Source organism: Pantherophis guttatus, chromosome 4 (genome assembly GCF_059756535.1).
Source record: "Pantherophis guttatus breed Tessera chromosome 4, ASM5975653v1, whole genome shotgun sequence".
In the NCBI taxonomy this organism is placed as follows: domain Eukaryota; kingdom Metazoa; phylum Chordata; class Lepidosauria; order Squamata; family Colubridae; genus Pantherophis; species Pantherophis guttatus.
Genome location: NC_142066.1, coordinates 30,933,623 through 30,954,700, shown reverse-complemented (window position 1 = coordinate 30,954,700; position 21,078 = coordinate 30,933,623). Strand labels below are relative to the sequence as shown.

Sequence of the window (21,078 nt, the reverse complement as noted above, 5' to 3'; positions counted from 1 at the left end):
TTCCTGCCTTGTAGTAGTTGTGACTCTACAGCATCCTAATCAGCCATAATTAACTGAACCATAGCTTACTGCCATCAGTGTGCTGTAGCTGCCAAAAAAGCCAACAAAGTTCTAGGCTGCATTAACAGAGGGATTGTCAGAGTTCCAGAAAAACCTTTGCTCCAATTAAAAACTCTGAGGTAAGCATTTTCTCAAACTTCCATTTATTAGAGTAGGTATACTGGCACATCTTGGGAAAACCCGAATCTGAGAAGTCCGGGTTTTCCCTCAGTAAATCAAAACCCCCCAAACCATCCCCTCACTCATCGGTCCATCACGTGCTCCAATCACCATCCGTCCCATCTCGAGACATCACTCCAACCACTCCTTCTCCAGATGCAGGATCGTCCTGACCTTGACCGATGGGAAGAATGCTGTTTTGTCTTAAATTCAAACCCTCAATTAAATCCCCCCTCCTACTTTCCCACACATGAGAAGGTGGAAGCTTGGAAGCCTAATATGTCTTCCAAAGCTGACAGGGATAGAGCCAAGAGCCATGTTAAGTGTTAATACCACTTTATAATGCCTTTGTAACACCACACTTGGAATACTGCATCCAATTTTGGTTGCCACATTGTAAATAAGATGTTGAAACTCTGGAAAGAGTGCAGAGAAGAGCAACAAAAATGGTTAGGGGACTGCAGGCTAAAACATATAAAGAACAGTTTCTGGAATATATCTAGTTTAATGAAAAGAAGGACTAGGGGAGACATCATAGCTGTGTCCCAATATCTCAGAGGCTGCCACAAAGAAGAGGGAGCCAAGCTACTCTCCAAAGCATCTGAGGGCAGGACAAGAAGGAATGGATGGAAACTAATCAAGGAGAAAAGCAACCTAGAACTAAGGAGAAATTTCCTGACAGAACAATTAATCACTGGAGCAACTATCCTTCAGAAGTTGTGGATGCTCCAACACTGGAAGTTTTTAAGAAGAGACTGGACAATCATTTGTCTGAAACGGTATAGGGTTTTCTGCCTCAGCAGTGGGTTGTACTAGAAGAGAAGAGCCTTGGTGGTGCAGCGGACTAAGTGCTGTTATGTAGCACTTAGCTGCCAGCTGCCTGCAATTAGTGCGAGTTCAAATTTCACCAGGCTCAAGGTTGACTCAGCCTTCCATCCTTCTGAGGTAGGTAAATTGAGGACCCGGATTGTGGGGGGAATAAGCTGACTTTGTAGAAACACCGCTTATGGGGGGCCAAAAGCCCTAATAAGCAGGTATATACAAAAGAATGAAGGCTATTGCTATAAGTGCATTGTAAGCCGCCCTGAGTCTTCGGAGGAGGGTGGCATATAAATTGAACTAATCAATAAATAATAAATAAATAAGTCTTCTAAGGTCCTTTCCAACTCTTATTCTGTTCTATTCTTTTCTATTTCTATTATTTCTATTTCTATTCCATTCTATACTATATTGCATTATTTAGGGTTCATGTTATGCCCACAATTGCAAATGAAGCACAGGCTGAGTGTGCAAAATTCTAAGATATAATTGGCTAATTTGTGGCTCAGGGGGCCCTACAAAGATAAGTCCCTGTTAGTTGATAAGCACATTCCAAAAAAGAAAGGCCCATGGATATACAGGTAATCCTCGATTTATGACCTTTATTAAGGCCAAAATTTTTGTTGCTAAGTGAGACATTTGTTAAATTAGTTTTGCCCCATTTTATGACATGTCTTGTAACAGTTGTTAAGTGAATCATTGAAGTTAAGTTAGTAACACATTTGTTAAGTGAATCTAGCTTTGCCATTGACTTTACTTGTCAGAAGTTTGCAAAATGTGACCACATGACCCCAGGACACTGCAACCGTCATAAATATGAACCAGTTGCCAAGCATCTGAATTTTGATTACGTCACTATGAGGTTGCTGCAAATGTCGTTAAGTATGAAAAACGGTCATAAGTCACATTTTTCAGTGCTGTTATAACTTCGAGCAGTCACTAAATGAACTGTTATAAGTCGAGGACTATCTGTATATGGATATTTTTGCTAGCATTCAGAAACAGATGAGGAAGGAGTACGTCACTTTCTAGTTTCATTTTCTCTTTTCTTTATTCTCTCCAATCTGTTTTCACTTTGTGAAGTAAATACAGTTGAATTGGCAATTTAAACAATTCCAATTGTCCCACTGAAACCAGTGGGAATATTTTAACTAGGGATACACCTATGGAAAGGGGTGTGTCCCTTATTGAATTGGCAGGGCCTTTGAATCTCATAACCTAGTAATTTCAAGGCTCAAGCACCTGAATTTTGATCACGTGACTATGGGATGCCACAACTGTCATAAGTATGAAAAATGGTAATAAGTCACTTTTTTGAGTGCTATTGTAACTTTGAATGGTCACTAAATGAACTGTTGTAAGTTGAAAACTACATGTATAAGGGGAGCAGTGACATCATCACCCAAATGGCACAGTGAAGCATATGATGTCCAGCGGTGGGTTCCACATATTGTTACCACCGGTTTGCCATGCGCATGCGTGCTCTTCGCATGCACGCCTTTCGCAAATGCGCCCGGCCTCGAAAATGTGGTTAAATAGGACGGCATTACGTGGGCGTGGGTGGGGTGCTGCTACCAGTTCGCCCGAATCGGTATGAACCGGCTGAATACCACCTCTGATGATGTCATTGTGGCTTGCACCACAGGGCTATGGGAAACACTGGAGATATGGATAAAATCCTTATTTGCACTCCCAGAGGCTTTTCCTGCCCTGCTGGGACCAACACCCTTAATGAGGCTTAATTTCAGGGCCAAAGTACAGGAATCCAAGCCCAGAGGAGGTTTCAGATGGCCAGAAAATAACTTAAGGGGTGGAGACCAACTAACATGACTTCATTTATTTAAAATGCATTTATTCAACGCCTGTTCATTCTTCCTATTAAGAGAGATTGTTTATTACCAAGAGCTTCATACCTAGATTAGGCTATCTAAAGGGGCCACCGGGATTTAAAACAGATGCCAGTTAGCAACAACATTGATCTCATACTGAAGCTTGACAATAATGACTATGTGTATTTTGACTATTTTAACCTAACGTGCTGCATGATTCTATCTAATCTGTGTACGCATGTGTGTGCGTATGGGGCGGGGGACTGCGATGCTTAAAATTTTATATTTTATTTTATTTATTCAGTTATCTTAACTCCAGAGGACAAATAGACGGCCGGAAAGAGTTCCTGTATGTCTGTCTTGCCCTCTATTGGTTCCCCAAATTTCTGCAATCTAAACCCCATAGCCCTACCTGAATGAACCATAGTTAGTTAATCTCAGGTAATTATGTTCTATCTGGCTAAACAGAGTTATGGTTTAGTTTACAGCCTGACTCCACGTTCCCAAACTCTTCTGCGCCTGATTGCCAATTCTGTGATTTTAAAGGGTTGCTGGGCTCCTGTGTTTTTTCATTACACATCACAACCAGCCAGAAGGTAGTCCTTGACTTAAGACCATAATTGAGCCCAAAATTTATGTTGCTGAGCGAAACATTTGTTAAGTGAGTTTTGCCCCATTTTATGACTTTTCTTGTTGCTGCTGTTCAGTGAATCGTTGCAATTGTTGAGTTGGTAACACCATTGACCGTGTTTGTCAGAAGGTTGCAAAAAAGCAGATCACATGACCCTGGGATACTGCAAGTGTCATAAATATGAACCAGTTGCCACGAATCTGAATTTTGATCCCTTAACCATGGAGATGTTGCAATGGTTGTTAAGTGTGAAAAATAGACCTAAGTCACTTTTTTCAGTGCCACTGTAACTTTGAAGGGTCACTAAATGAACTGTTGTTAAATTCAAGGACTATCTGTAAATTAAGAATGTGAGTTTTTCCCATGCTGGGCTGTTTTTCCTTCCCATGAGGAAGCAGTGCTGGTAAAGGAACAAAAGGAAAAAAAAAACTTAGGTTACTTTGGCATTAGTTGCCAGTTCTCCCATCTAAGGTATCTGTGGAGATTCTCAGGCATCCAGGTCAGGGTGCTTTTTTCAAGAGGACTTTGTTTTTCTTTGAAGACCTTTCACTTCTCATCCAAGAAGCTTCTGCGGCTTCAAGAAAGTCCAGTTGCCTCTTGAAAAATCACCTTTGGGACTCCCATCTAAGATCCTTATCTCCCACCCTCCCACTTTAAGCATAGGGCGAAAGTGGCAGGAGGCGCCTTCTGGCTTCTGGGTGGGGCCCGGGTTATGCGGAGACACAACCGCTGTGACCGATGCCAAGTATGCTTTTTCGCCCCCGCGACCAGCTGCCCCGACCCCCTTTGTCTCAGCTGCCGGCCTCAAATGCCAGCGGATGAATAAACGAAGCCATCCAACGGCTGAGGAAGCAGCGCCAGCTACACTTAAACACTATTCCAAAGGGGAAAAAACCCCACCCAGCCCTTCACTTCGGCACACCCTGCGCGAGAATCGGGGCTCCTTGTTGCATAGCTCGCGTCGCCGGACCTCCCAGAGAGGATCAGCCCCGCTGGAAGTAAGGGAGAGAGGAAGAGGACGGGGGTCTTTTACGAGCGGAGGCTCAAGGGCTGTGAGTTTTGGGGAGTTTCTGGGTGGGGAGTTCGACCTGTTGAATTCCTCCCGCAGTTGGCTGGCCGCTAGCCTCCCGGGAGGTGTTACGTCTGGTTTTAACCAGTTTTGTTATAACCGGCTCGCAGAAAGTTTTACTTGAAAAGTGATGCGGAGCGTTAGCCAGGGCACGTTGGTTTGCAAAACCCTGGAAGGGCAAAAGCAGGATCTCCGGGGTATGCTGGGAATTGACACAATTCCAAACACCTGCAAAGGATTGGGAGGCTGCAGGGCTGCCAATGTACCAGTTCCAGGAGCAGCAAGAAACAGGTGCCTTTGCTGCAACCACCGAGCAGTGTTTCCAGGGCATTAAAAAGGAATTCTAGCTATTTTGATCTCCTTCTTTTTCCCTTCCACAGATGGGATGAAAACTCAGAGGCAGCTTTTCCTGCCATGCCGCTATCCTAATAATTTGAAATTATATGTCACTTTTCCATTTAAAGGATATAGAATGCATGTCCCTAAGGAGCAGAAGCCACCTGTATTAAGATGCTGTGTTGGCACAGAGAAGGATCTTGGTTTCAATGGCCCCATGACTTGTGTGGCCTTTGAAAGGGCTTTCTAAAAATTTAGCTTCAGATTATAATGTATGCATTTTCCCAGGCAATTTAAATTTGTTATCTTTGCCTCTTCAGATGCATTGTGTTATATGGCGATAGCATCTTTATTCTGCATAAGTGTGGTGAGGTTGCAATTTTATCACTTTAAATACTTTGGGTCAGACTAGTGGCCCCCAACCTTTTGGGCACCAGGGAAAAAGGTTTTTCCTTGGACCGGAGGTGGCATGATTTTGCAAGTTGCCTGCATCCCATGGATGGGGCTTTGCTTGTTTGCACAGAGTGGCTGTTGGCATGCCATTGACCGGTGCTGATCCATGGATCAGGGGTTGGGGGCCCCTGGGTTAAAAATATTAAAAATTTATATAAAGTGTATGATCAGATATTGTGGAGCACCATGAGTCACCTGAAATGGTACCTATTCATAGAAATGTACTGCAGTTTTCAAAGGAATGTGATTTCAGGATTCCCGGATCCCTTTCAGAGGGTCCACAAAGTCAAATATTTTAAAATTCCTAAATTCTAATACAGTAAATTTCAATAGATGTAGCCCATATAAAGAAAAGTGTATTTGGGGTTCTCCATTGTTTTTAAGAATTGAATCCTGAGACCAAACCATTTGAGAACTGCTGACCTAATACAATGATTAACAGAGATAATGCGTTACAGGTAGTCCTTGACTTGAGCTCAGAGTTTCTCTTGCTAAGTGATATATTTGTTAAGTGAATTTTGCCCCATTTTACAACCTTTCTTGGCATATTTGTTAAGTGAATCACTGCAGTTGTTAAGTTAGTTAACACGGTTGTAAAATGAATCTGGCTTCCCCGTTGACTTTGCTGGTCAGAAGGTCTCAAAAGGGTGACCCTGGGACACTGCAGTCGTCATAAATATGAATCAGTTGCCAAGCATCTGAATTTTGATCATGTGACCATAGGGGATGTTGCAATGGTTATCACTTTTTTTCAGTGCCTCTAACTTTGAACTTCACTAAATGAACTGTTGAGAATCAAGTAGTGTCTGTGCCATAATTTTGATTGAGCTTTTGTTTCTCCACTTTTCTCCATGTGCTCTATTAAAAGTAAATTAATTTGTATAAATTTGTAAGGATGATGATTAGCTAAAGAATGAGAAGTGCTTCAAATATTACAAAGTTATGCAAAATATTACAGTACTGGTTGTATTCTTAATCACGCTGCCTTAAATAACCATCTTCAAAGGATTCCCTTTGCTGAGGAATGCAGAGTGCTTTAAATATTCCCATGTTATGCAAATCATTACAGTTGTTATTATTTTTAATCATGCTCTCTTAAATAACCAACTTCAAAAGATCTTGCTATTCTCGCTCTGCTTTTGCAATATATACAATTTACTTTTGATTGATTTTCTGGTTCATAAAGCTTCACAGTTCATCTAAATAAGTTAATTGCTTGGCAAGACCTTTTGGGGGATAGTCTGAAGTCCTATGGAGAAATCCATGTGGAATCCATTATAGAATTGATCATTCCTGTGGATTCTTGAGAAATGAATTGCAGGCAGCAGGATACCTTTGGTTATAACTTTGTGGAGAACCCTTTTGAGATACAATGTTTTTCTTCACAGACATGATTCTCCCCTTAGGAAGGTGTCACCTCAAAGCAGGACGTCAGTGGTGGTACCTTTCTCTTGATTTCTTGAGCTATGCCAGCAGATAAGGAAAGGAAGCTTTGGAAGAGCAAAGCTGCATAAGCAAAGTTATTTTCCAGTTCTAATTCCTTTTGTAAGATAACCTATGCAGCATAGTAGGCATGTGAAGGATTGCAATGTGTAGCTACCACTGAATGGACCTAGAAACAAATTGGATGAATGCTTTGGGGTTTGCTATTGAGTAAACACATCCAGGTTACTAATAAAGAAGGATTATTGGTAACACAGGGTTGACATGAGGGATCCTTGGTGCTCTCTGAGCTTGCTTGTATTCTTACAGACATTTCAATACCCAAACTACTCTAGCATTGATGATATTACCTAATTTGGGTAATGCAACATCTGCAAGAAAACAAGCAAGCTCAGAGGGCACCAAGGACCCCTCATATCCAGGTTAGGCTGTACACTTCATTTCTTTGCTGGAGATGAGCTAGAAATGTTTCCAGGTAAATCTGTGCTTGGTTCACCCTTCAACAACTATGATACAGAATAACGGAATTGGAAGGGACCTTCTAGTCCTGTGATGGCGAACCTATGGCACGGGTGTCACAGGTGGCACGCAGAGCCATATCTGAGGGCACACGAGCGTTGCCCTAGCTCAGCTCCAGCACACATGTGCCCACCGGCCAGCTGATTTTCGGGCCTCCCGAGCCTACCGGAAGTCAGGAAATGGGCTGTTTCCAGCCTCCGGAAAGCCTCCGGGGTGGGGCTGAGGAAGGCCGTTTGCCCTCCCCAGGCTCCTAGAAAGCCTCTGGAGCATGGGGAGAGTGAAAAACGGGCCCACTGTGCCATCACGTGCCAAAAGTGGGGGGAGCGTGGGAGGAGCACATGTGTGCGGGAGGGCAGGGCATGGGTGGGCATTGAATTATGGGTGTGGGCACACACGCGCATGATCCCCCCGCTCTCCACCCCCTTTTGGCACGTGACAGCAAAAAGGTTAGCCATCACTATTCTAGTCCAACCTCCTGCTCAAGCAGGAAATCCTGTACCATTTCAGATAAATGATTGCCCAATCCTTTCTTAAAAACCTCAATCATTGGAGCACCCACCACTTCTAGAGGCAAGTTGTCCACACTGATTAATTATTCTAACTGTCAGGAAATTTCTCCTTAGTTCTAGGTTGGTTCTCTCCTTGATTAAGTTCCATCCATTGCTTCTTGTCCTGCCTTCAGGTGCTTTGGAGAATAGCTTGACTCCCTCTTCTTTGTGGCAAATATTGGAACACTGCTACCTATATTAGCATTGGGTAAATATACCCAATTTACTGGGCTCATTTATCATTGAGCCAAGCCCTAAATCATAGCTTATCATGATATGTGAACCCAATCTTCTCATTGGGTCCAGAGAACATCACTCACGCCCTCGTCACCTCTCGCCTTGACTACTGCAATGGTCTCTACATGGGGCTCCCCTTGAGGGGCACCCGGAGGCTCCAGCTGGTCCAGAACGCAGCAGCGCGGGTAGTGATGGGAGCAGCATGGCGCTCCCATGTAATACCGCTCCTGCGCGAGCTGCACTGGCTCCCGGTGGTCTTCCGGGTGCGCTTCAAGGTGTTGGTTATCACCTTTAAAGCGCTCCATGGCATAGGGCCTAGCTATCTTCGAGACCGCCTGCTGCTACCGACGACCTCCCAGCGACCCGTGCGCTCCCACAGAGAGGGCCTCCTCAGGGTGCCATCAGCCAAACAATGTAGGCTGGTGACCCCCAGGGGGAGAGCCTTCTCTGTGGGGGCACCTACCCTCTGGAATCAGCTGCCCCCAGAGATAAGGAGAATCCAAGACCTCAGTGCCTTCCACCGTGCCCTTAAAACCCACTTTTTCCAGCAAGCCGGGCTGGTTTAGGAAGAAATTTTTTTAAAATTTTTAAATGTTTAATTGGTTTGTGGTTTTTTAAATTTTGGGCCAAATTTATATAGATTTTAATTGTTTTTAATATTTGTATTTCATGTTTTTAATTCTGGCTGTGCACCGCCCTGAGTCCTCAGGGAGAAGGGCGGTATATAAATTGAAAAATAAAATAAAATAAAAAAAATTTTCTGGTGGTAACCCTCAGGTGTTTCCGTTGCCAGATTGGCTGCAGTAATCTGTTAAAGAAAGCAGTTGGAAAAGCTGTGCTGTGTCTTTGGTTTGCTAGTGTCCTCAAGCTTTAGAAATATATAAGATTAAGAGATTGAAGTACAGCTCTCACCTGGAACCAGGTAGCCCTTCCAATGTAATGGTGCAATTCCAAAATTCTGAACTGATTTTCAAGCTGGATGGGAATTTTGAGTCCCATAGATTCAATCTATTTCAAAGGTGGCTAGAACAGAGGAAAGAAAATGAACCCAGTGAGGAAATAGTGAAGTAGTAATGTGCGCAATAAAGATAAAACATTTTCTTGATCTGTTGACACACAATGGTGTACTTATGGGATTGCTTCAGTCTAAAGGCTGAATCTACTTCTGAATTATAATACTGAATCACATATATATATATTGAACAAATCAGAGGATGACAGAGGACAAGGCCATTAGTGCTTCATCCCTGTTAGCATACATTTTTCTTTCCACAATGAGACCACAAATCATCTCATCTTGTATGGAAAAAAGTTAAGGTGCCAAGGAAGGGAACCCGTGATCCCAGTTTTGCTATCCTGAAAGTAGCTATCAATGTTTGATCAATTGGAGAAACTTCAAGTGGACTGAACCAGGGGTGAAATCCATCAGGTTCTGACAGGTTCTGGAGATTGGTAGTGGAAATTTTGAGTAGTTCGGAAAACCGGTAGCAGAAAAGGAGCCTTGGTAGTACAGTGGTTTAATGCACCCTGTAATTAACACAGCTGCCTGCAATTTCTGCAGGTTCGAATCTTACCAGGCTCAAGGTTGACTCAGCCTTCCATCCTTTCTAAGGTAGGTTAAATGAGGACCCAGTTTGTGGGGGCAATAAGCTGACTTTGTATAAATATACAAAAGTATGAAGGCTATTGCTTAACGCATTGTAAGCCGCCCTGAGTCTCTGGAGAAGGGCGGCATATAAATCAAATAAAAATCAAATATAAATAAATAAATAAATAAATTTTGAGTAGTTCAGAGAACCGGCAAATACTACCTCTGGCTGGCCCAGGAGTGGGGTGGGAATGGAGATTTTGCAATATCCTTCCCCCAGGAGTGAGGAGGGAATGGGGATTTTGCAGTATCCTTTCCCTGCCATGCCCACCAAGCCATGCCCACCAAACCAAACCACACCCACCAAGCCACGCCCACAGAACCGGTAGTAAAAAAAAAGAATTTTATCACTGGACTGAACCAAAATCATGCTAAAAGTCCAATATGATCCAATACAAAATGTGCACATTGGCTTGTCTAATCTTTGCTGCTCCATGACGTCCTCCTTTGCAGAAGTTACTGGTTGGCCAAGACAGAACTGCCTTTGAAGAGCAGCTTCAAATGTGATGCTTGCTTGGCTTAGTACTTTCCCTTTGAGAACCACAGGATGGACGAGGTGAAAGTCGAGATTGTAGGTTTTGTATCTGCAGCACTTTCTGGAGCTCTTAAAGGAAAGTGATTTGTGGAAGGCCTCATTCATAGCCATAGTAGGCCCATGGGCTGAAAGTTCCCCCATTCCTGCCATGTAACCTATAAATTAGAATCATAATTCTTACATAAACATACATTCTAAAGATGCAGAAACAAGAAACAGATCATTCAACAGAGCAGGATAGCAATGAAAGAATCTTGAACAGGTTTCAGTTGAACTATGTGGCTTTGAAATTGGATAGTAGAAAATGCCTTGAATATTTTCTCTCTTTACATAACTTTAGGGGTACAGTCTAAACAAGAGGTCAGGGTTAGATTATCCAAAATATTAGCATTGGGTGGGAGTTGAAGAGAATAGAGCGGCAGAGAAATTTTTTAAAAATGATGTGTGCATAAAGATATATTTGGGGGAGGACAGACCGGGGGAGATGTTTGTAGGTGCCAGATATAGTTGCTGCAGCATTTCAAGATGTCGTGTAAAGTGTGAATATCAACCAGCTCGTTACTGTAAAATCCTGTTTAGTGCATGGAATTATTTTGGAAGTTCACAATTCTAATTGAACTTCATAGTTAAAAGCTATCCCTTTATTTTAACCTAAAGTTTTAAAGGCATGAATAATAAACCTGTGGCCCCTTAAATTTGTTTGAACTCCTATAATCTCTGTTGACTCCCCTGGTTGCATCTGATGAAAACTGACGTGCAGGAACACTTAAAATGGTTTCCATCTCTGTTGTAGAAGAAATATGTACGGCATAGAACCTTGGAAAATAGAGGAAGGATAAGATGCACATTTTGAGGTCAGTTTGTGTGGGGAGGAGAACTATGTTTTCCTAAATGTAATATATTATTGAATTCAGTGGAACTTAAATTCAAAGCAAACATGTATAGAGTAAGAGAAAAATGCTGTAAGGTAGGTGGGAATAGTCATATAGGGCCCCAAGTCTTTGAATCCCTTGGGATTGCATCACCAGAATTTGTAGTAAATAGCCCTGTTTTTCTAAGAAGGACATGCCTAATTCATTTTACAAGCAAAATAAGCACTAAAGTAGATAGGTTAAGAGTTTTGAACCTTTTCAAAGCAATTAATCACCCCTAGGAGTGTTGATACAATGACTATGATGAATGAATGTGGAATGAAACACTTTATAGGGTCTCTCTCTCTCTCTCTTTTTTTTAAAAAAGGATTTTACTGAAAGTTTAAAAAAGAATAAAAATGCAAAGTAATATAGAATAAGAAAGAAAAAAGCAATAAAAGAGAAAGCTAAATTGTAAAAAGAAAAAAAATAGAAGAAAAATAGGAAAGAAAGAAAAAGAGATAGAGGCTTCCAATCTTTACACCAGTAAATGTAAAGTTACTCTTTTCTGTAAAGTTACATCATGACTCTCTTCTTTCCTTAATCTATACTAATAGTCAAAACCATAGATCAGAAGTTCATTGTTTTCTGTTTTATGAAAAAAGTCTGTAAGTGGTTGCTAGTGAGCAGTAGATGTAGGTCAGTGGTGCAGTTCAAATTTTTTTACTACCGGTTCTGTGGGCGTGGCTTGGGCGTGGTGTGGCTTGGCTTGGCTTGGCTTGGTGGGCGTGGTAGGGGAAGGATATTTCAAAATTTCCATTCCCACCCCACTCGGGGGCCAGCCAGAAGTGGTATTTGCCAGTTCTCCAAACTACTCCAAATTTCTGCTACCAGTTCTCCAGAACCTGCTGAATTTCACCCCTGATAGAGGTATTGTCTTTTCTCTAATCAAACAGGGCAATTTGGTCATTTCAGCAAGTCTTCATAGTTCCCTCTCTTTCTAACCATGGATTTAACAGAAGAACAGTGGCCTACCATAACATGAATGGTTTCCAAACAAACTGGAGCGTGTTGTGTGTCTTTGTGGGTGGAGCAATTGTTGTCTTCTTGCAAATCATATCTGGAGTTTCCTTCTTTATCTGGAGCCTTCTGTGTTTGTGTACTTTCTCTAGAACTTTTTCTCTCTTCAGAAGTTGTTGGGGAAGAGTTAAACTTACCAGACAGCTGCAAAAAACCAAATTTGACCATGTAAATACTTAATTTCATCCTGACCTTTGGTCAAACTGTGAAGTGCCAGAACTAAGCTATGGTATTAGGACATTTCAAAACCTCTTCTGTGTGTTGTTTGAAGGGTGGGGTGGGGGGCGGGAGGGAGGGAGAGAGAGAAATTTGAGTTAACAACCTGAACAAAGCAAGGCACTGCTGTGGAGAAAGTGTATCAGGCTAGAGTTGGGAACACAATGGCATAGCCCACCTTGAATGCTAAAACGTGCAAACTCAAACTGCTATCTAGCTTTTAACTACTCAACTCAATTAAAAAAGAAAAAAGAAACGACAATTACATGTCATTTTTAAATATTTTTTTCATATTAGTATTTTGTTGGATAATGCCCTGAGAAAGCCAGTTTGCTGAATTCTATTCATACATAGAACTAAATCAAAAGAAACTTCCCAGGACTTCTCATTACGCCTCTGATGCTCAACCAGCAATCCTGCAATTGGTGACTTTTGGAGGAAGATTGCATGCAACCTTATCAATTCAACTACTTTAGTAGGGTCATCAACTGCCATGGCTGGGAACGATGGGAGTTTTAATCTGGTGATGCGGTAAATCATCCACTTTTCAGCAGCTCTTCATCTACACCCCAAAATATTTATATAGCCATTTCAGAGAATTTGAAGCAGCTTGTGTTTGTTTCTTGAATATTGTTTACAACAATATTTGCAGCAATATATGCTGTAATGTTTTATTACAGTTGGCAGCTGAGAATGAAACTACATTACTTAACCTGGGTGGTCCATTGCAAGCTAGGCATCCAGCCCTGGCATCTTTGGACAGCTGCCAGATCTCCAGTTTCTCAGTAGAACTCATAACCAGCATTTATTCCAAGCTTCCTGGAGGGAAAGAAAAACAAGCTTTTCCCCTGGGGCATTTTTTTTAATGAGACTAATTAAGCACTTAGTTCAGTGTTTTTCAATCTTGGCAACTTTAAGATGGGTAGACTTCAACTCCCAGAATCCTGTTGGCCAGGAGATTCTGGGAATTGAAGTCCACCCATCTTAAAGGTGCCAAGGTTGAGAAACACTGATTTAAGTTTTCTTTGGGAACCTGGAATGACATTAACATTGAGTGTATTGTAGATATCAGAAATGGTATATACTCAGTAATCTGACTCAGGGTGCTTGGAGGACACCAATTTAGCATCCTGGATGGTTCTTTGTCTCTTTAAAGCTGAAGGAGCTTTAGCTCTTTAAAGCTTTGTCTCCTCTAAAACAGATCCTGAGCCTATCATCTAGGCGTATTGGCTATTTCTGTCAGCTTAGTATCATCCAAAAATTTGGTAAGTTCCCCTTCTATTCACTCATCTAAGTTGTTTATGAAGATATTGAAGAGTACTGGGCCTACAATGGAATCTTGTGGTACCCCACTTAGAGTTGCCAGGTGTCCACTATTTGAGCGGACAGTCCGCTTTTTTCACATTATCTTCACTATTTTTTTTCACAAAATAGTGGACATTTTTTTTATTCAAAAGCTTTATGATGAAATGGTACGTAATCTAAAGCTGTACAGTCTAAGAGAATAAGGATAGGAGAATCGCTTTTTGTCTTTTTTTTCATAAGTTAGAATGAAAGAGCCAGCTCCGAGTTTATTGAAACTGTTCCAGTATTGTGCATCAATTCCGGTATCAAATGCAAATGTTGAACGAATTTTCAGCGTCATGGGAAATTTGTGGACTGACGAACGTAACCGACTGCTTGTACCATCAGTTCGAAGTGAACCTTGTATATTTTTTAATATTTCTCAGTGTTGTACTGAAATTAAAGAATTATTCCTTAAACACAAAGAATTGATCAAAGCTGCGCAGTCAAATAAAAAATACACACGACAGCAAAGTAAAATGTAATTTAATATTTTACATATTATTATAATATATTTGATGTTTTGAATTTTAAGCAAAGTTTTGAAGTGATTATTTTAATACGTGTTAAAATGTTTGTAAGAAAATATATAATTTAATTGTAAATTTTTTTTAATTTTTTTACTACTTAAGCCCCCACCCCCCCACCCCCGCTTGTCCGCTATTTTTTGGAAGCAGACCTGGCAACCCTACCACTGATAATTTCCCTCCATGTAGATGTAGTACCATTAAGGACTACTCATTGAGTATGGTTTGTCAACCAGATACAAATCCATCTGATGGTGATGCTATCTATGCCACTTTTTTCTAGTTTACCAAGAAGTAGGCTGTGATCTACTTTGTTGAATGCCTTGCTGAAGTTTAAGTATATTATGTCCACAGTGTTTAATTGATCTACTAATTTAGTCACTGTGTTGAAGAATGAAATAAGATTGGTTTGGCATGATGTGTTTTTTATTGACACCCCTGTCCCTCATACTAAATTCTTGCTAAGCATTTTTACAAATTCTAGAAAGGGAAGTTCTAGAGAATTGCATGCTTTCTCCCATCTTGACAGGATCTCTGTGATGGAACAGATTATTTCAAGCAGGAGAGTCCAATCTCTGGTGTCTTCTGGAAGGCCTAGAAAGACACTTGAGATTTGACAGATTAGCTTTGATACTTTTCTTCAATAAGCAATATGGTAACTGCCCCCTCTCTTCCTGGTCTCTGCTGCAAAACAGGTTCAGAATTCGACTGATTTGACAGTTGATTGTCCCTTTAATAGAACTGTATCCTGAGCTACATGTGAAGGGAGAAAGCAAGTTTAAAAGACATGGGCCATTCCATGTGGCATGTATTCTCCTGGCAGCTATCTTACTTTGTTTAGTGCACGCACGGTTTCCTCCCTTCGGAAACTTTAAGATGCATGGACTTCAACTCCCAGAATTCTCCAGGAAGCATTTCATACCAGAGAATTCTAGGAGTTGAAGTCCACATATTTAAAGTCACTGAGGTTGGGAAACCCTAGCTTAATGGTAGGGCTTGCCCTAAATGCTGAAGGTCTGCTTGCTTGCTAAACATTTTAGAATTGGGCTAGGAACATTGGGAATTGGAATTCTGACATCTTTTAGAGCCTTAGATGAGTAATGTTAAACTTGATGGATATAAATTCAAAATTGAATCTTATCTTCACCAATTACAAACTGGGATCATGTCTCATCACCAAAGTTGGCTTTTTTCCTCATTTTTATTGCTCCCAAAGTATAACGTGTTGCCATTCACTGGTATATTTTCTTGCATGGTCAGTTCGCAATCTTGAAATCCTTGAATTTGGAAACAAGCAGATGGCTGTAGCAGCTTCTGATAAGATTCACACATTGCATTGAGTCAAAATGTGATAAGTTTTTGTTATATATGAACTAGCCATATATAGCCATTGACTTGATATCAAGTGGGGACCCAACCATTGAGGCTTACTCCTCCCAAAATTTAAAATAAATCATAATTTAGCATGAAGCATCATTCTAAGTAGTGAATAGTACAAATTAGCATGTTAAAAATTAAAGCAAGGGGAAGAGCCATTGTATATCGCTCGCCTCTTTAAATTGCATTGCGATAAAGTGTCTTCCTCATGCTAAACTTTATGGTCCTAAATACCAAACTTGGAAGCAACCTATCCAAGTCTTGCACTTTGCATCATGTAGTGCATTTGTAAAGATGGTTCTTTTCCAGACCAGTCCCATGATTTTGGGGAAGGTCAAGCTGCTGTTTTCCAGTTCCCTCATTGTATCTGCTAAATATTCCATCTTTCTCTATGGCTCCAGGCGAAGGCAGAAACATGACGTTCCTCAAACTCAATGTGGGTGTTTGAATAAGGGCCTTCAGTGCTCCCCTTGCTGTTCAGGATCAAGCCGGGGTGAGGGGGGTCTTTCCTAAATCAATGCTCCATTCATCCACTTGGCGTCATAGCCAGGGTAAGAGGTGGGAGGGAGAGATGGAATGCAAAGGCTAAGTGTGCCAGGAGTTATGGAGGTGCCCTTTGGTTGGAGATCATGAGACAAAATGTGTTGCTAGTCAGTGTTGTTTGGGAAGAAGTTTTGCGCAAAATGCTTTGTTTCATTGTTGTCTTCTTTGCCTTGTTATGGTGGATGGCAAATTACCATTGGTTAAGAAGTAGTCCTCGACATACAACCATCCAAGATTGTTTTAAACTCTTATCTCTTTGCTCAGGTCTCTTCTCCCAATATTTGATAAGGTAATTTTCATTTGGAAACTGGTAACCATTCGCAGTTACGATGGTAATCAAAATGTAATGTTATGACCAGCGCTCAGATTTATAGCCTTTGCAGATCTGTAAGGCTAAAGGTCATAAGCACAGTCTTGGTTTTGTTTATTGACTGCTTTGCTTAATGACCAAATTGCCAGTCTCTGTTGTGATCACTGAACTACTGTGCGAAATTGATATTCTGATTGGTTGTATGGAAATACAGCTAGTCCTCAACTTACAACCACAACTGAGTGCGAAACTTTTGTTGCTAAGTGAGACATTTGTTAAGTAAACTTTGTTCCATTTTACGACCTTTCCTGTCATAATTGTTAAGTGAATCACTGCAGTTGTTAAATTAGTGACATGGTTGTTAAGTGAATCTGGCTTTCCCATTGACTTTGCTTGTCAGATGTTTGCAAAAGGTGCTCGCATGACCCCGGAACACTGCAACTGTCATAAATACGGGTCAGTTGCCAAGCATCTGAATTTTGATCATGTGACCATGGGGATGCTGCAGTAGTCATAAGTGTAAAAAACAGTCACAACTCACTTTATTCAATGGCCTTGTAACTGTGAACTAAATGAACTGTTGTAAGTTGAGGACTACCTGTACTGTAATTTTACAGGATTGTTTTAGCATATTTTATATTATACATTGGAGCTGTGTCATTGTTTGAGGGGTGGGCAAAGGCTGCTTTTGGTGTTAAGTGGCATCATGGGATGGAGGGGTCCAAAAATTGGGCAGGACAGATCAAAGTTTTGAGTTTTGCAAAAGTTTGATTTAAATATTAAATGTAATTTAAAATCCATAATTTGATACAATTAAATTACTTCCTATCTATTTAATACTTCTTTCACATTAAAATTCATGTTTTGATAGCTGTTCGGGAGAGGTCACATGCTGTACTCCCTTAACCGCTTAGGGATCCACTAATAATTAAAGATTTTTAAAAATGTAGGTATAATTCGCACCAATGGCATGCCTGTAAGCAGAAGTTGTGGTATTTTAAAATTATTGTAATTGCTGCCCGGTAGACCTTTAGGGTGTCAAATAATGCTTGCTCTCAACAAAATATGAATTATGCATGGAAATCAACAATAACAAAGACTATCATTGGTAACTGAGAAGAAGGAAGCTCAAAACGCCATTAAGCGTGAATCAAAACTGGCCTGAGAGAGTTAAAATCTCAGATATTTAAAAATGTGGAGGTTCTGGTGTTTAACAACAAAGGGGACAAGTAACCACAGAATTCTGCTGGCAGCAAAAGGGATGGAATTTCCCATCTTCAAGTCGATACTGTCTGGAAAGAGATGCCAGACACGAGCAGGTGGGTTTGATCCAAAAATAACTAGAGGGAATTAATGGCTGAGGGCCAAACAGAGGAATAACTTTTGTAGTTTCAATACTTCCATTTTGAGTTTCGGCTCCATTTAAAAGAAAAAGAAAAGATCAATGGAGCAGGCAAAAACTCATAGTAAATGTGTTAGATGGAGGAATGAATGAAAGGGTTTTAATGAAAGCAGGCTGGATTCTTTGTAAGCTTTTCTGCTTCTAAAAACTTTTAATTCTGCCCCCCCCTCCTCTTTGAAATTTTGCTCTGACATAAAGTAAGGAAGGGAACAAAACAGGTTAATACAGATTTCAACATAAATTTAATTGATACCAGGGGGGTGGGGTTGATTCCTAAAGATTATGCTGTAAATATGAAGAAAATGATCCAGGACTCTAAATTGGGAGGAGGGGGTGGAATTGATACAGAGATTTATGGGGGTGCTAGTTTTGTGGGGCGGAAATAAAGACTTAGCAGGGCACAATATTTTTCCTATTCCGTGTTATGCTTAACAGAACTAAAAAAAACTTTACTGCTAACTAAAGTCGCCAAGAGCTTTGTTAATAAAATGTCCTGACAACAAAATATGTTAGCAAATCTGGCCTGCATATTTTCTACCAAAAAAAAATATATATCTACCAATATGAAGGACAGCATTATATTTATTTACTGAATATGCATATCTTTTGGATTTTTGGAAAATGGCTAATAAAAAAAAAATAACTAGAACAATGACTCATTTCTTTAAAAATAGGAATAATTTAACTTGTGGCTTTAAAAAACAGAAACAATAGAAACAAGAGTGCTGATATGCTCAGGAATCCAAATTCCATGTCATGCATTGGATTTTGGGTGGAATTCAGGATGACGAAATTCTAATTACAGATATCATAAGCCAGTTTTGTATTTAAGTATTATCTAGTTGCCATAGGTGACAGAAGAATTCTGGGCAGATCCAACGATCAGGCCGATGGAAAAAGGTTGTCTCCCATTTGTGGTCTGAAGTTAGCATAAAAGTTTCTGATTCATTACAGACATTCAGCAAGAAACCCTGAGCTTAAGACTTCCCTTCTCTCTGATCCCAGTTGGCCAATAAATTCTTTTGTAGATTTGGAACCTTCATTTACAAGGCTGTTATGAGAAGTGAGTTCGTATTTCCTGAAATAGGCCACTCTGGCTTGTTTGATAAACCTGGATTAGGACAATATATTATTCTAGGCAGAGGCTCAGTTCACTTTTGTTAAGAGTTGGAAAAAGAAACTAGGAAGGAAAGGAAAGTCTGCAAAGAGGAGAGAGAGAGGTAAAGATTAAAGAACTGATCAAATATAAATTCACCAATTGATTGGTTAGGATTAGAATTGCATACAATAACAAGGTTGCGAGGGACCTTAGAAGTCTTCTAGTCTAACCCTCTGTTTGAGCAGGACATCTTATACCATTCTAGATACTGTAAATAGTTGTCCAATTGCTTGAAACCTCCAGTTTGGTAAATTTGATACCTTTTGAAAAGCTGAAGACATATGCTCTATCTTTCTCAAAAGCAGATTGTTTCAAATTGGGGGTCTTGTACTTGTGAGTTCCCTTTAAAGCAGTGTTTCTCAGCCTTGGCAATTTGAAGATGCTTGGACTTCAATTCCCAGAATTCCCCAATCAACATTGCTGGCTGAAGAATTCTGGGAGTTGAAGTCCATGCTTTCTAAAGTTGCCACTGAGAAACACTACTCTAAAGCATCACATTTATAACATAATGTTCTATTTTTTTTTTTGTTTGTTTGTTTGTTTTTTTGCAGATTAACATCAAATTCACCAGGGACCATGTCAGAAGGGGATCGACCAAAAAGTGGTCTGAGTTTAGCCAGCAGTACAGCCACCATCTCTTCAGTCTCCATGGGAACAAAGGTGATGACCTGGCATTGGTGGGAACCTGACAGATGAGACATAAAAATGAGTCACTTACCATTTTTCACCTATATTTGTTTTTCCTGAGTGTTGGGCTGTCATTCAGTCTTATTTTCAAAGAACTTCAAAGTAATTGGTTATCTTTTGGGTCAAACACTTGTGCTTTTTAAAAGAACAACACTAGAATCCTATTCCAAGAAAGAAAGAAAGCTAAAAAGTTGCATAACAACTACTAATCCTCAAATATTTACTCTTGTCCTTATATACCTGCATTAGCCACTGGTGGTATCTTGATGGTTTGAAAAGAAAATCTCAGCGTGTGACCTTTCGTTCCTTAGAAAGATAAAGCACTTTTCAAGGAATAAAGCCACAATATAACAGTCTCCTATGCACCTAGATAAAATTTTAATGGTTTAAAAATCTTATTTATTTATTTATTGTTTATTTATTGGTTCGATTTATATGCCGCCCTTCTCCGGAGACTCAGGGCGGCTTACAATGTGTTAAGCAATAGCCTTCATACTTTTGTATATACCTGCTTAGTAGGGCTTTCGGAGGCCCCAAGCGGTGTTTTTTTTTATTCAAAGTCAGCTTATTGCCCCCATAATCATTTTACCTACCTCGGAAGGATGGAAGGCTGAGTCAACCTTGAGCCTGGTGAGATTTGAACTCGCAATAATTGCACGCAGTTGGCAGCTAAGTGCTACTTAACTGTACTTTAGTCCGCTGCACCACCAAGGCTCTTTAAACCTTATGATGCATTAATAACAATTAAAATGTCCATTGCTTACTATGAGAAACAGGAAGCATACTCTCTTTGGAGCTAAGCAACATTATACAAAGTACAGAAAAGGAATTAAAAGAAATAAGTAAAAAATAATGGAGGCAAGTAATGAAGGAAAACAAAGTAAGATACTGTTAAATCCATTTGTACCATTCACCGTATATTTTTTTATTTTTTATTTGATTTATATGCCACCCTTCTCCGGAGACTCAGGGTGGCTTACAATGCGTTAAGCAATAGCCTTCATACTTTTGTATATTTATACAAAGTCAGTTTATTGCCCCCACAATCTGGGTCCTCATTTTACCTACCTTTGAAAGGATGGAAGGCTGAGTCAACCTTGAGCCTGGTGAGATTTAAACTTGCAGTAATTGCAGGCAGCTGATGTTAATAACAGTGCTTTAGTCTGCTGCGCCACCAGGGCTCTTTCTGTCCTAGTTCAGACTATACTGACATCCATCAAGTCCATCAATTCTTTTGAGTCTTTGAAGTTCTCCTTTTGAGGATCTTATCAATTTCATCCAGACAAAACTTATTTT

At 40.4% G+C, this 21,078-nt stretch overlaps 1 protein-coding gene across 11 annotated transcripts in view; it reads left to right on the top strand.

Annotated features, from left to right (window-relative positions):
* The window catches only part of PLEKHA4 (pleckstrin homology domain containing A4), a 78,424-nt gene that overhangs the window by 16,855 nt on the left and 40,491 nt on the right, over window positions 1-21,078 (top strand). For 4 of the 11 annotated variants that reach the window (XM_034423246.3, XM_087893915.1, XM_034423245.3 and 1 more), the window contains exon 2: window positions 19,647-19,755. In XM_034423246.3, the coding sequence (XP_034279137.1) occupies window positions 19,672-19,755 (84 nt within the window). In that variant the 5' untranslated portion in view covers window positions 19,647-19,671. Of the gene's footprint in view, window positions 1-4,304; window positions 4,551-17,713; window positions 17,854-19,646; window positions 19,756-21,078 lie in introns of those variants that run through there. The other 7 variants (XM_034423247.3, XM_087893916.1, XM_087893917.1 and 4 more) reach the window with 6 other exon arrangements.